The sequence below is a fragment of the Rhopilema esculentum genome, chromosome 4 (assembly GCF_057945365.1).
Source record: "Rhopilema esculentum isolate cy_ngs chromosome 4, ASM5794536v1, whole genome shotgun sequence".
In the NCBI taxonomy this organism is placed as follows: Eukaryota; Metazoa; Cnidaria; class Scyphozoa; order Rhizostomeae; family Rhizostomatidae; genus Rhopilema; species Rhopilema esculentum.
The window spans coordinates 11,855,199-11,871,682 of record NC_142818.1 but is presented as its reverse complement, the minus strand read 5'-3'; the positions used below and the strand labels follow the sequence as shown (position 1 = coordinate 11,871,682).

The 16,484-nt window shown below is 36.2% G+C and overlaps 1 protein-coding gene across 1 annotated transcript in view; it reads left to right on the top strand.

Annotated features, from left to right (window-relative positions):
- The window catches only part of LOC135690972 (uncharacterized), a 111,125-nt gene that overhangs the window by 31,124 nt on the left and 63,517 nt on the right, over nt 1–16,484 (top strand). The window contains exons 8-20 of the mRNA XM_089116005.1: nt 668–997; nt 2,483–2,830; nt 3,131–3,469; nt 3,794–3,961; nt 4,087–4,263; nt 4,939–5,112; nt 8,701–8,895; nt 9,623–9,751; nt 10,935–11,087; nt 11,652–11,825; nt 13,084–13,272; nt 13,764–13,943; nt 14,171–14,353. Of these exons, the coding sequence (XP_088972131.1) occupies nt 668–997; nt 2,483–2,830; nt 3,131–3,469; nt 3,794–3,961; nt 4,087–4,263; nt 4,939–5,112; nt 8,701–8,895; nt 9,623–9,751; nt 10,935–11,087; nt 11,652–11,825; nt 13,084–13,272; nt 13,764–13,943; nt 14,171–14,353 (2,739 nt within the window). The remainder of the gene's footprint in view (nt 1–667; nt 998–2,482; nt 2,831–3,130; nt 3,470–3,793; nt 3,962–4,086; nt 4,264–4,938; nt 5,113–8,700; nt 8,896–9,622; nt 9,752–10,934; nt 11,088–11,651; nt 11,826–13,083; nt 13,273–13,763; nt 13,944–14,170; nt 14,354–16,484) is intronic.

Here is a 16,484-nt window from a genome sequence, read left to right as displayed (position 1 = left end):
GCGCCAAGTTTTTGCTTGGCAGCGAAAGTTTTTTGAGCCCCAGCCATAATCTTAAGTTCTACATGGGTAATGATAGACCCCAATAAACATCTTTCCTTCTTCCAGTATTAGGTTGAACAGCAATCTAATGACAACATAGAAAAACTTCATTAAAAATTTAGAGACAATATTCTGGGCAATGGCAATCAGCAGGCACTCTCTTGCTTTAAGGGTGGCATTGCCACCCCATGCTACCCCTTGGCTACGGGCTTGTTGTATATGTCGATCTTGTTTTATATATTAGCGGTTTCAAGACATCAAATCATTCTCATTTTCAGAGCATTACCTGAATTTGAATTTAAACCGTAGCTAAACGCATCAACGTTTTATCTAATCATTTTAAACCTACGAATTAGTCGTTTTCTTTTGGAAAATATGTTTTGTTATTTTTGATGCCAAACCACCAACTCCTTATAATTTTTTAAACAGCCAATTGTGTCAGGGATGTGCTGCTAAAAAGGGCTACTCTTGGCGTCCGGGAGGGAGCTCAGCTCTCTGGTGTCCCTTAGCTCTACTCCTCCGCGTTTATGTGATTAATATTGTTTTTCAGATTTTTAATTCTTTTGCAAATAGTGAACATCAATGAAAGATTCAGAAGAGCTGGTGTTAATTAATTTTTTTATTTCAGAAAACTGTGGAGGGAAACTTGGGGGAACAAATGGCTCTTTTATGTCACCAGAGTACCCTACGTTTTACCCATCTGATTCAGACTGCACTTGGAAGATCACGGTTCCTTTGAAGTCAAAAGTGGAGCTGTCATTCAAAGAAATTCACCTGGAGCCTGGGTTCGATTATGTTGATGTTTACGATGGGCCAACCTCATCTTCAAAGATCATTGCTCGATTGATGGGTCTAGGCAAGGTGACGCCTTTGCTGTCATCTGGTAACCAAATGCTGGTCCGATTTGTATCTGATGAGTCCATCCAGAATAAAGGGTTCTTGGCTGGCTACAGGGCAGGTGAGTAATTTTCAAACAATCAATCATTTCTTTTGCTTACTATGGCCATATAAAATATTATAGCTTCACGTTATCCAGGGTAGCTGTTTGGGCGTTTTGACGGCCAAATTTCTCAATTGTGGTCAATTTTCAATACTGTTGGCCATCGAAATTTGACTTGGCCGAAAAAGCAACAGCTGGCAGAATTTTGGCCGCTTGTTGAAAGCCACAAAAGTATAAAGAAAACGAAAATTTTTGCACAAAAATATTCAAAATTTTGTTAAAATAATCTCGAAATTGCAAATAACGAAGCAAGAAACAAAGTTAAAGGCAACAGCAAATTGAAATTGAAAGCAAGTGGAACTTTTGTAGCAAACAAAGCCTATTTTGATAATACTATTACTCCAAAGATTTAGCAAAAATGTAGCTTTTCTCTATATTTTGTTTGGCTGGCCGAATTTACCGTTTGGTCTAGTCTGCCATAGACCATTATGATTCTACCATGAAGTTTTTCATTGTAACCAATGTTGAGATAATGCGTTGGCATTGGACGGTTAAAAGTGTAAACAAGGATGACTAGAAGATAACGCAGCTTTGAAAACTGATTTTTTGCCAATACTGAAGTTAGTGCTTGCTGGGTAGTTGTTTCGGATGTTTCTTTTCGGATATTTGGTTTTGTTTTTTTGTACATCTCTCCTAGCATGAGCCCCGAAAAAGGTATCTTCAAGGATTACAATACTTCAAGCCGCTTTGCCCGTCGACAGCCCACAAAATGCAAATCCCAAATTCTTAGAAAGTAGATTAAATCTGTCAATTTTAGTCTGAATTGATGTGATTTTCGTAAACGTTAAGGGATCAATCCTGAAGATTTTGCTTTGTATATACCTTATAAATTTTTAACTATGAAAGTATCGCGTCAATAAATAAATTAACGGCAACAACAGCAGCAAAAAACTTCAACAGCAGCAAAAACAATATAAAATCTTGAAACGAGTTTTCAGTTCTTTAAAACCCCGTTCACACTTATCCGTATTCATATGAAAACGGATAAAAAGGTATCCGTTTGTGCCTTGCGTTCACACTGCTCCATCTTGAAAACAGAGACTTTTGAAAACGCAAAAACGCAGTGTGAACACCGAAAACGGATACTTTTGAAAACGCTAAAAACAACAACAATACAGCAAGATTCTTAGACCGCGCCAATTTGAATAACTTATCTTAAAATGGCTGATTCACTCGAAGTTAGTATACCTTGGAGTAAAATTAGTGGCAGTGAGGTGTTTGAAAAGTTTATAAGCAGTGGCAAGTGCTGTAAACCAGTTCGTGGCGTTTTCCTTTTTATCCATAGCGGAGCAATGTGAACGCTTCATCGTTTTCATAACGTTTTCATAATATAATGTATCCGGATCAGTGTGAACAGAATCGATGTAAAAACGGATAAAAATTAATACGGAGCAATGTGAACATAATCTAAAACCATTTTTCTAATTTCTCATCTTACTTCAGTGAATGAGAGCGCTTGTGGAGTAGCATTGAATGTTGGTAAAGGTCAAATGCGGGAAATCATTTCACCAAAATATCCTTTACATTATCCAACAAATTCCAAATGCACTTGGACGATTACTGGCGACCCTAACAGTGTACTGAGCCTCCGTTTTGTTGACTTTGAAACCGAACTTATCAATGATGTGGTAGACATAAGGGATGGTGTTTTGAGCACAGATAAATTGATCGCCAGATTGTCAGGCGCACAGACTGGGCAAACGTTTATTTCGACTGGAGCAGGGCTCACGATGAAGTTCACGTCAGATCGCGCCAATGGTAGTAGAGGTTTTAAGGCAGTCGTGTACGGAGGTAGGTAGAATGCCCTTTGTGGTAACATAGAGCATATTGTTGATACAATGTTGGAATTTTCGTAAAAAGCTTTTCCATTCACTGCAATCTTAAATTACATCAAGATTCGTTTTCTAAATAACCCAGTAAAAAACAGCTTAATATAAATATTATGCAATGATGTTATTGCCACCGCTTTCCTGGTAGGCCAGCAGATGCTATAAATGTCATTTGAGTTTTGTAGCTTGTTTTTGTTCTGCAACTATATTTTCTGCCCATTCCTGATAGAGACTACTGAGACTTCTATCATTTACCTTCCAGGTTGTAACATCGAACTTAATGCAACGAAAGGTGTAATTTCCAGTCCAGGATTTGGCTATAAAAACTACCCAAATATGTTAGATTGCACATGGAAAATCAACGAACCAAACGGAAGAAAGATCGACTTACTGTTTCATTTTTTCGACACTGAATTGAACTTTGATGTTTTCGATGTGCTGAATGGCAACACTGGCGCCTCGATTAAAAGATATTCTGGAGAACTTGCGAGGCTGGCTTCGGAGGCCTGGATCCTAGATACAGCTACGTCCAAAATAGATGTTACCTTTAAGTCAGATTACAGTTACAGCAAAAAGGGATTTCGAATTTCTTTCTCCGTTGGTACGTAACAAGGTCGTGCTCACGTCGTCAAATCAAATCTCTCTTATAATTTCTATATCATTCTGTCGCAAAGTCATGTCTCTGTTTTTTTATAATCTTAGTGTCTTAGTAGTTTCTTAATATATAAAACGGATATTCACCATTCCCTCCCTCCTACTATATTTTTATTGTCTTGTCTTGACAGCTGTCTGCCATTTTGATATCATTTCAGTTTTCCATGTTTTTTAAGTTAGAATCTTTTTTAAGGTTGTCTAGTAATAAGCAGAATGTTGTATTCTTCTTCTTTGCTCTCAATCAATCTAATTTCGATGTTTTGTTTGGTAGGATGCCCCAAGTTAGTGGTTCCGGAGCACGGATCCATAAGCACATTGCAAACAAACTCTGGAGTTCGGGTTACTTACAAATGCAACAGTGGCTATAGGCTTAATGGCAGTGCAACAACAACTTGTGCCTTTGGTGCAATGTGGAGTGGGAAATCTCCAAAATGCCTAGGTATTTTCGTAAATCACCTTGTAATTTTACATTAAATCAACCGTAATTTTGTCTCTAATACTCTAAATTTTTTTTGAACTATTGGTATTTTCTGTCAATTATTTACATATCCTGTTTTATGACAGAAATCATTTGTGGCCCCCCCGGAATCATTGCAAATGGCGTTTATCAAATCGATGGCAGTTACAACTTCAATAGCACAGCAATATACTCTTGTTTTGGGGGGTACCAGTTGAATGGAAGTCGAGTTCGTCGTTGTCAAGAAAATGGACTGTGGTCCGGATCTTTGCCAAATTGTATAGGTAAGCACACTGACCCATATATTTTAGATTTCAGCTGCGGGTAAGGGCAGGAAGTAAAAGAATTTCAGACCTTTTCAAGAGAAAACGCCAATTTCAGCAATGGACGCCCATGGCTAGCTTTTGACTATGTAAAGTAGCTTCAAAATCATACACATCAAATAATACTTCAGAAAAATATGATCCCTTCTCTAACATCGAAATGAGACGAAATGCAAAACAAATCCTGCTAATAGCATGTTGTGAGAAATATCCCTTGAGTCACACCCCCCGTTGAATTAACTTTTATTTTCGTTAACATCGCGTAATCTTTCTTAAACTATTCTGTTCCCCTTGGTATGTCTTATTTCATGGTAGTTCTCATCCAAGCAACCAAAAGGAATATACTCTCTCGCATTCTATCTTCGGCTACCACCCCACACCATTACCAACCTCCCTCGTAGATATTCTGTTTTCAGTTATTTAGTTTCCATCTTTTACCTCTTTTACCTAACAGTAACTTTCCATCTTTTGCCTCAAACCTACTTTCACTCTCTCAATGCATTGTTTCAGCTTTGATCGAATATTTTTAAAGTAATCAGTAACTTTAGGTGAAAATTAGCCTAGTGCCAAGTTTCACCGAATGCATGCCGGATGTAGAATGAGTATGAAGTGACGCCGATTTGATTGTCCTTCTAGATGTTGGTTGTGGAGACCCTGGGACACCTGCAAATGGAGCAAGAAGCACGAGCAATACTAATGTCAGTGCAGTAATGTCTTTTACTTGCGACTACGGATACAACTTGCACGGGCCAAAAACCATAATTTGTGGGGCAGAGGGAAAGTGGTCCGGACCAATTCCCACATGCAAACGTAAGTATTATGATCATCATTTTTATATAATTAAAGTTGGTTAAAGGGAGACTTCTCGAAATTATCATCCTTCAGTTCAAAGTTAGAAATAAACCACAATGAATAAGAAATATGCTGCTGATTATAGCTACTAAGCATTTGAGAACTTTTGCTTAAAAATTTTGCAACAGACAGAAGAGCAAAATAATCTTTTTGCGATTTAAAAAAATTTTAGTCCAATTCATTTGAAAATGAAATTTGTTCTAGACCAATACTTTTAATACCAGCTAAAGCCCCCCCCCCCCCCACTACTGTTCATGTGTCAACTTTTGTGATGCAGTTATTCTGTTTGCCTTGACATAGTTTATCCCACTTCAAGCCGAGGGGCATTTCACTACCTGAAATAGCGAACGAGATTTTTAGGATTTTTAAATTCCTAAAATCTCGACAGGGATTTTCGGATTTTCGAACAGATTTGATGGAGATTTCTGGATTTCTTGGTTTTTAAAAGATTTCCAGAGATTTTCATGGACGTTAAAAATTCTTGAATACCGTTAAAAATGTATAAATTTATCGTAAACTAATCGTTAATCTTCTGAAAAAACACAGTACAACGTTAAGAAAAGTTCTCAAGTGGGACGTCATAAAATTTATGTTTCTAGAATTATTGATTTTGATTAAACGGTTAAATTACCAAAAACGGTCAAATATATATACATGGGTTATATATGGCAAATGAAAGTTTAGAAATTTGCTAAAGGATTGCAATGTTGCGAACAGAGAAAAAGTTACAGACGTCTCTGCAATCAATAGAAGGCTAGCCTTATCAAGGACAAAATTGTTGAGATAAAATTGAATTTTTTTCAATTTTCTACTTTACGCTGCCTCTGTTATTTTGAATCTCCCTTTTCCTCCCAAAACAATATTGTAGCTCTATCATTTTGGCTTCAAAGGAAAGGGAAAACATCAATTTTACCTAATAAGTTTAAACTATTATTGTCCCGGATTATAGCCTGTGCTCGTCATCTCGCACCCAATTTGTGTGACGTCATCATTTGATAAGTTGATAAAAATGTAATTTAAGGCATGGGACTACGACTTTGATAACAGAATCGTTTCTATTGATATTGTTTGTATTGTGTTATATTGTCATATACTTTGTATTGTGTTATATTGTCATGATACTTTATTTTATTGTCATGTATTGTATCGTATGTATTGTTTTGTATCGTATGTATTGTTTTGTATTGTTTGTTATTTTTTGTATTGGCTGTGCCCCCCCCCCCCAAATGAAAATTTTGACAACAGCTTGCCTCCTCTGGCTACAGTTTTTCCAAATGATATTTTGAAAATTTGGCATATCTATAATTCCATGACCTTGATTGTGTCCAAATATATCTGTTTGTTATATATCTGTTTTCTTGTTTTGAAGCGTATGGCTCTTGCTCAAGTTTGCCCCCCAGCCCCCCCCCCAGCCGACACCTACAGCTACGTGGTTGCTACGGGAACTAGCAGATGCTGCCTAAAATCATAATCAACATTAAATTTAGCTCGGGGGGGGGGGGGGGGGTGGCACATAAGGTCAAAATAGGACCAGCTCTGTCTGGGGGACCTCTTTAAGTAGATGATAACCAAAACCAGCGCAGCAACCTCAACATTAGCACCCTCTCTTTATATTTCTACATCTCTGCTGTATTTATTGAGCATTGCTGAAGTTTTCGCACTATTTAGCTGATAATCTGATAGACCTCCCGTTCATCTGCCAAGATTCTGTAAAACACTCGTAACTTATGGAACTTTTGAAAGATTTGAGTAGATTTAGGATCACAAGAAGATTTGCAGAGATTTTTGGATTTCGAAAGGATTTTTGGATTTTTTCGGAGTTTCAGGGGGGCTGTACGGGATTTTTTGAAGTGAAATCCCCCTCGCTTCAAGCTGTCTTTATTTAAAATTATAGTTCGCTTTATCCCACAATATTGGCTTAATGGGGTATTGTTTTGCTCTTTCTGCTTTTTTTCATTCGGGTAAGGATCAATATTATTCCACTTAACATGTAAGACTGTGAATACTTTCTTTGCGGGTTCTTTGCAGACTAGGGAACACAATTAAAAGGTTTCCATTTCAATGATATAGAAGCGCTGAAGGTGCTAGGTTTCTAACTCGGGTCATCCTGCGTACTGACGAGAGAGGCAAATTCGTTTACTTCCGCCATTTTAAATAGTGGCAAAACGCGAGCTGCAATAGGGTTCAGTATGGAAAATTGTTTGTTTTAAGGGCTGGTTTTCTCGTGGCTCACAACAATTTCAGTGCCTTTTCTAATGCAAGTAGTTAGAGGAGATATGAATCAACAACGCATAACAATTTTTTGGGCCTTTTAAACAGAATTTTAAAAAATATGGCCCTTTTTATTTACGCAGTTGCAGGGGGAAAAGCTTGCAGGAGGAAAAGCTTGCAGGGGGAAAAGCAAACAACAAATTAAATTTTCGGCTTTTACTAGAGTTAGGCCTTAGATGTTTCAAAGCAATTTCTGTAAACCCAGAAAGAAAAAGTAAGTAAATCACATCTTTGTAAAAATTTGTTGTGGCTAACATTGTTGCTGGATCCATTCTAAACCTGACCAATCGTTACATCTGAAATTTTGAAATTGCGACAGTAAATGCTTGGATTTTGCGAATAACTGCTTATAAATCCAATATTAACATTAATTCATAAATTTAATGGCAATATGAAGTCACTCACCAAATTTCAAATCGATATTCGAAAGAGAAGTGAACGAAATCAATCTTCACTTTTGCCAAATTTATAAGGGCTGAATATGGAGCAAGCTCCTTTTTGCCACCATTCAAAATGTCGGAAGTAAATAAATTTGCCTCACAGTGTACCCGTGAGTTAGACATCTAGCGACTTCGGCGCTTCTATATCATTGTTCCATTTACAATACACTCAACACGAGGCACGAGTCGGCCTTTTCTTAAATCAAGACAAAACGAAAAGAGGTTAATTCATGAAAATATACAATAATGTAATTAAATTAACCTTAATAATTTGTTCAATTAATTAAAATTTTTGCTCAAGAAAGTCATACTTTCATTCGAATCGGTGTCAGTCAGCGATTTATAAAAATGGTCTTATCATTTGGTAAACCCTTAACGCCTGCTCTCTATGAAAATTGACCCTAAGGTATTTGAGTTATTCCCCACATTGCCCCACTACCCCTTCTTGAACCGTATTTATATACCTCTACATTTCTTTTACAGTGAGTCAAGAAAATTGATTTTTACAGTTAATTTTGGGGAAGCCTTGTGATAAATGCGTTGCTATTGACAAAGTGAGAAATATTGGTCTAAGTCACTTGAGTCTCAAATTTAACAAGGACCCTGGCAACCTAACGATTCTTTCGTTTTAATAACTTTGCTTGTTGATGTTTCTTTTCAATGCTCAATAACACAAGTACGAAAGTGTAACTAAGCTACAAATATTTCATCAAGTTTGACTTTCGTAAGTATTTTAAGCTCTTAATCATTAATTCATCGTGTATTTCCTATATTTACGTGAAATTTCAGACGGACTGAAGTGAATTGAATTTGTTTATAAATGTTTGCATTTTAGCTGTCTTCTGCATGGTCGTACCAGCACCAGTCAATGGAAAATACTTGCTAGGCCCAAACAGCACAGTTCCTGTTCGAATAAATTATGGAGAAATTCTTAGCTTTACTTGCAATAGAGGCTATCGCATGAGAGAATCAGAGTCGATCATTTGCCAAGCTAATGAAACTTTCAACCACACTGCTCCTCAATGTTTTGGTAATTCGTGTTTTCACATACGGTTACACAAAACGAGCTACCTACTTAATATTTATCGAAAACAAAACTGTTATCTTTTTTGATTTTCTCTATTTCTGAATCTTGAATGATTTGAAAATAATTTTTAGAATTTTCTACATTGGTATTCAATGCTTAATAAAAGGGCAGAAAAGTTTCATTTTGTCTATCTTTATTTGCAATTCAATTGATGCTCTTGTATTTTTTATTAAGATATACAACGTCGCCTTCCATACTTATTTCAATATTTTTTGGAGCATTTGTGAAGATAGGCCTTTTAAAGTAATCAATGATTTTGCTAAAAGATTTACCAGATTTGAAGGAAGTTGATTGTATTCACTTTACCCCTTTCCCTTTACCTCTATCTTTGAACACGTCCATGTTTTCCACCATCAATCATGAGTGCATTGAAACAATATTTAGATATCCAGATCCTGCTATGTTAACTACAAGTTTAAAGTATGTGTTGCACATCAAAAATTCTCAAAATGGAGACTGTTTCATTCTTATAGATTATTCAAAGCAACCGATAGCTATTCTCGCATTTATTTATTAACACGAATCTTGCAGCTTTTCTATCACAAAGATATCTCACCTTGCCTAAAAAGCTCTTGAACTGTGGAAGAGTTTTTACTCGAATTATATTTACGTGAGATTGTTCAGAAGCCTATTATTCTGCTAGTTTCTTCATTATTCGTTACGTTTATAGACATCAACGAATGTAGCAATGTACCTTGCAAAGGACCTGGAGCTATCTGTACCAACACTGTTGGGTCGTACATATGTAGCTGTAGAGCAGGATACCAGAAAGTTAAAGGACAGGAGGACACTTGTGAAGGTTAAAAAGATTAACTATCTAGTTAAGCGACACTGAATCAAAATTTTTTGCGATTTCTCATTCACTGTCAAGGCCACTAATCTTAGCATGAAAACGTAGTTTTAGCTTCGATACTACGGACCTGATATTAGAAAACAATGTTGGATTGTCAGAACGTTACCAAGAGTTTTATAAGATGTGTTTTCTTTCTATTTTTGCTTAGTTAATTTTCAAAAGAAGAGTTGCCGATGCAAATCAAGAAAATACCAACACTTGTAGATTCCAATAAGTAGAAAGTTTTTGTCCTGCTGTGAGGCGTTAATTCTCTAAAAAACATAGCATATTATTTATGTTTTTAATTTAAAAGTGATGATGTTTTTTTGAAAACTTGGCAATACGTAGAGACCTCCGTTAAGGCCGGGTTACACCATCACGTTTTTCGAAATTGGACCAACATGCTGGAAAGTGATCGTGTAACATACCAAAATTGTCATTTCTCGCTGCAGAATTTAATGCGCTTATCAGGTGTTAATCCTCTATCATTAGAAATTTTACTCTTAACGAAAGCAGAGTAAAATCAAGTTCATCACTTTTTTTCAAAGGCATTTATTAAACTGCATTTATTTTTCTGTAATGTGCTGCTCGTCGATTTACTCCAAATCATTATTCATATTCGTTTTCTGCTAATAATTATGTTGCTGAGCATAATTCACGTCTTTTCTTCTATTCTCGAAACTCTAGGCCGTTCCTTTCTCATCAAGACATTATGTGACGTAAGAATTTGTCGGCGCCTTTCAAAAAGAGTGATCAACTTGATTTTTCTTTGCTTTCGTTCAGAGTAAAATTTCTAATGATAGAGGATTAACACATGATAAGCGCATTACATTCTGCAGCGAAAATGGACAATTTTAGTATGTACACGATCACTCTTCAGCATGTTGGTCCAATATCAAAAAAAGTGATGGTAAAAAGTGATCGTGTAACCAAGCCTTTAATTATTTTTTGTGTTTTTGAGATTTGTTGTTTTAAAGGCACTTTGTCCCGACGGATTTTGATGACCATTTAAATCCAATTGACGGGACTATCCAATAGATTTATTGTAACGTCTTCAGTCGGCATGTACCCGCCGAGGAGCCCATTTTCAACGTTGATCGGTCGATAGACAGGACAAAGTACATTAATGCGTTTTCCCTCTCATTGATAGATATTGACGATTGTGCAGTTAACAATGGTGGATGTGCCCACAACTGTACTAATACAGCTGGGAGCTATCACTGCAGTTGCTTGGAAGGATACTATTTGTATGATGGCAAGGAAGGTTTGGTTCCAGAAGCGACTGTCTACCGCACTTGTTTAGGTAAGCTGCTAGACACAAATGTAAGAGTATGTCAACTAATTTGAGTAGTTGCTCTATATAATTCTTTGATAAAGTATTTGCTGTTTGGGACTTGTTTGTCTGAAAAAATTTCCAATGGAGAATATCCTATGGGCAGACTGTGACTTTTAAAAGTTCAAGGGTTACTCTAAAGTACTTGAGCCAGGGAGTTGCAGAAATGTTAGCCCTGCTACAAATGTGTTAACCTTGAACTAAAAAATATATTTGTCGCTTTTGGAACACTATTTAAAATTAACAAAGGGACGGCAATAATTTGTCGTTGTCAAACTCATATTCAAATTCAAGTAAGCTCAGGGACTCATATTTATGGAAAATGTTTCTATATGTCTCAAAAAATCAAAGTTGAGACAAATGCTTCAAATTGTTTATTGACAATTTAGGGGTGATACCTCTTTGTGAGACCCCCGGTTTCATTCCCAATGTTTTATGTTTAAGAGATCACTATCTAGATTATTTCGAAGAATGATTCAGAGAAGCGGAATAAGCTTATTACTGTACCTCTAAAAAGTAATGAAATTTTCCCAGGTGTTAATTGCCCAGCACCAGTACCTTTGCTGAATGGGGTTAGAGCGTTTTCATCCTTCCGATATCCAGCGCTTGTTATTTCTCAATGTAATGCTGGATATTTACGAACTGGCCCAAAAGAGATTCGGTGCTTGAAATCAGGCAGCTGGAGTGGTGGCTATGCTGCGTGCAATGGTAAGTTTATTTTATTCTAAACTTAAACTGTGCTTTGATTAAACAACATCTAGGGCTGAATCCAGTGGCGAAGATAGGAAATTTCATAGGGGGGCTGAAAAACTGAGATTCTCCGACAAAAATCTAAGAAGCATATTAATTTTCATGCATTTGAACAAAGTTCAGTTCAGTTCAGTTCAGCTTTTATATTTTAAAATTCCTCTACATACAATATCTTACACAAAATACTTTGAATGACAGGCAATTAATAACAATTACGTGAAATGTTGTTTGCAGGGGATTTTCTTTAGAAGGAGCTCTTTCAGTGAATAAAATAAAAGAGGAGAGAACACCTCTTCTTCTAAAGTGGCTTTAAATGTAATTGATCATTTACATGAGTGGCAGAACAATATATTTCGCTTTAGAATCAAATTTGATAGTCCTTGTTGAATAAATAGGTATTAAGTTTTTGACAAAAACTGACAACAGACAATGATCTTTTTATATCTACTAGAAAAAAGTATTTTATTAAAAAATGTCATTTTTGTGGCATGCTGTGCACCATATTGGTGAGCATTTGACGCAGTTTCAAAGAAGTTGTGACATAGATTCAGAACATAACATAACGACATTAGAACTGAAATATAACAGGAGACAAAGTATAATTTTTTACCCAAAGTCATGTGTCATAAATCATACAGATTGAAGATTTTATGTTCTTCTCTTCGCAAAAGGCATTTTTAAGTTGCCCGCCTGATTCAGAACAACTAAAGAAATCGTTATAATAAGACTATCCTCTCAAATAAAACACTTGGATAAAAATGGAAAACAATGTTATATTTCCGGCAAGATCAGAAATTTTCCGACAAAATAGCTGTTTGGCTTTACAGAGGGGGTTTCGCCCCCCTGACCCCACTCTTTCTACGCCACTGGCTGAATCTAGAAGTTTTCTTGGGCTTTTTAAAAATACTTGGATGTACATTATAACGTAGTTTAGAGCATTGGAAGCATGGCGAATCAATTGGATTGTTACGAATCATTTAAATTAAGATGTTCGATAGCAAACGAGATTCTCTCTTGGTTGAAGGCTTTGAAGATGACCAACAGGCAAAATTACTGCCAAGAATTTAAACTTCATGCAAAGGGCCTTGTCACAATTAGTCGTCTTTGTTATCAATCTGGACGTTTTATTCTAAGAAATGGTAGGTATTTTAGCATTTAAACATTGTGCAAGAGACTTTTCCGCTGCTTTTTATGAACTTCTGTTATTGCATTTTAGCGGTTAATTGTGGAGATCCTGGGTCATCGGTGAATGCTTTCACCAACGTCACAGATGGATGGAACTTTATGTCAAAAATCAATTACGAATGTTTGGAGGGACACATCAGCGAGAATGGATCACTCCAAAGAGTGTGTCTAGCAAACGAGACTCATGCCTTTTGGACAGGCTTGCCCCTTGTTTGCAAAAGTATGTTTTCATTTTGGTGTGACTGTCTGAAAGCTAAAAATCTAATCGGTTGCGATTACTCAGTGAAACAGCTAATCGGTATTAATCTAATGAAAGAGTTAACGATTGATTGTGACTTTAAATTTCATATTTTCAAGTATATGTTTGCATGATATTTCAGTGTGATATGGCATATTGAACTTAAAAGGGGAATAAGTGCTTTTGAAAATTTGGATAAGGGTGACGATAAAATTAAAACTTGAACTTGAACTTGACGCCCCAGATACTATGCTCCAACATCAGACTGGTGGAAGTGATATTTATTCCTTTAAAAATGATCCCATTATTTTATGATCAAAATTTTTCCCAAGTTTGTTTCCATTGCAGCAGGGACCCCGAGACTGGTGATAAAAAAGATTTAACAAAACACTTACAACTTTTTCTAAAATGTATTTAGTTGTGAAGCATTTTTGTAGTAGAAATTGTGACTTTATAGACAAATACTATCACAGGAATTTCATGTGGAAGACAATTGGAAATCGCCAATGGCAAACTGGTGTATTTGAATGGAACTCTTTTTGGAGATAAAATCGTGTATGAATGCCAACCCGGATACAATCTGACAGGAGGGAGTCAAAACAGAACATGCTCCTCACGTGGTACCTGGTCAGGAACTGAACCAAATTGCCAAGGTTACCGATTCAATTGCTGAATGCCTATTTAAAATAATTCTTGCTAATCTTAGTCCATTTTATACACGGCGTTATAGTGCGCTATTTGATGCAAGCACCTATGTTATTAAGGGTCTCTAAAATTGGCCCCCAAAACTTATTTTTGACACAAGTTTTGCTGTAAACAGAACAATTCATAAATTTGCCACTTGCATAAGGTTTTAAATCATGTTTTATCATTTTTTCAGCACGACCGTGCCAAGATCCTGGTGTTCCAAAATACGGAAAAAGGAAAGGAATTTCTGTCTTTGGAGAAACAGTCGTATATAGCTGTATCTCTGGCTACTCTCTGTCTGGAGATGTAAACCGCACGTGCAATTTTGTAAGCGGCAAAGGACTGGTGTGGTCAAGCGTTTTACCTCAGTGCAAAGGTAGGGAAGTACGAGTGGCGTAGCGTCCTGGTATTCAAGGTATTCAGTGAATACTCTGAGATATCTCAGAAAAAAATACTAATACGACAAAAAATTGTAATAACTTAAAAGATGCTTTGGGGCTATTGATTCTGGTTGATAGTTTGTTATATCGTTATAACGAACTCTGAAGGGAACCAGAAAATATTCGTTATATCGGGAGTTCGCTAAACCGAGAGAAAATGTTTTTCAGGTCTTTTCGCAGCGCATGCCTAGAACCTGCAGTGAGCCTGTTTAGGCTAACTCCAACCTCTATGCACATTCAACTCCAAAAAATCAATCTGAATTCAAATGATACAACTGGCTGGTCATTTAAAATGAAAATCGTAATGTTCCTATCATATTTTTGGACCATGAGATTGGCAAAGCTGGTATCACTTCGCTCCTAGTTGGTGCCTGAATGATGTCTTCGATTACATCACATTTTCATTTGTCTTCTGCTTCTCCATCTGGGTCTCTCAATAAAGTTTTGTCATCGCTCATTGCCAATGTCTCATATGTAAGAGGATATTCGTTAGTATCAATGTACTCATTTGAGTCATTTCTGACGCAATCAAACCTTCATCTCGTGCACTGAGTCTATCAGCCAGTGCTAGAAATGTATATTATAAACATATTTTGCCGATTACAAAAGTGATTTTCCCTGAAAGAAAGTGATAAATGAACACCGAAATTAAAAAACAAAATAACAGATGAAAAATGTATGAAAAGTTCGTTTTATGAAGGGTTAATTATAATGAAGGGACCTAAAAATGGTTCGTAATAACGAAAGTTCGATATATCCGGAATTCGTTATACGGAGAGAATTTGTAAGGTATTTATTAGGCAGAATCCAAGGGACCAGAAATTTAGTTCTTTATACCGGGAAGTTCCTTTTATCCGGGGTTCGTATTATCGGGATTCCACTCTTGTACAAGTACAAAATATTAAAAATTTCATGGAACTGTAACGAAGCGAAGCATAGAGAAGCTTGGAGATCTTTGAAGCCAATTTTGAAGATTGAGCTACTTCATGTTTAACGATGTGGTTAACTTTGTTGATTCCCACAATATTTTCCAGCAAGTGTTTTTAGATAAACTGAACGGCGATAGGCCTAGCCCACTTCGTAAAGATGAACACGCAGATAGATGAAGGTAACAAGAACAGCGAATAATAATTCAATAAATGTAATCAACATAACAGGTTATGATAAGCAGTTAAATAGCAGAAGTAAATAGAATAAAAAGGTCTCTAAATCTCTTCCCTTAGAGTACTTACATTACAAATCACGTCTCTGCTTTAGTTCTCCCCGTTTCTTATTCCTCTCGCTTCACTCATTATTAACATAACAACAGAACCAAATAGAACAAAGTTTATTACGCAGCGTCCAAAAATTGAAATTCCACAATGGAAATCGGTCATGAATACGCAGTGAATACCCTAGACGGTACTTGAACCAATCAAAATGCTCCTTTCCATGAATAATGTTTACCGTGAATCAGCTAAAACAATGGTCCTGTACACTGAGAAGTATGCAGCATCCAGGCTCATAGTTGATTCAAAATAGTCCCGCTTTGAGATCGATATAAACTGCAAATGGACGTCAGAGTGGTTGGAGTGATGGAGCTTTATCGAAAACAGTAAATATGACTTCATTAAAAACTATTGCAATGCCAGTATTGCTGTTTCATACTCTTTCTTTCATTTGACCCCTAATCTACCAACAGCAATGTGGAAAGGTAGGCTTCTACATAATACTACACTCAGATCTGTGCTCTTGAAATGACGGTTCTGTTTTTGCTTGTCAGTCCGTGATGCTTCTGTTTGTATTATTTAATTGAATAGAGTAAATGCTTAGTGCATTCACGCATAGTTGATTTGATTGATTGATTGATTGATTGATTGATTGATTGATTGATTGATTGATTGATTGATTGGTATGACTGATTGATTGATTGATTGATTGATTGATTGACTGTTTTATTGATTGATTGATTGATTGATTGATTGATTGGTATGATTGATTGATTGATTGATTGATTGATTGATTAATTGATTGATTGATTGATTGATTGATTGATTGATTGATTGATTGATTGATTGATTGATTGAT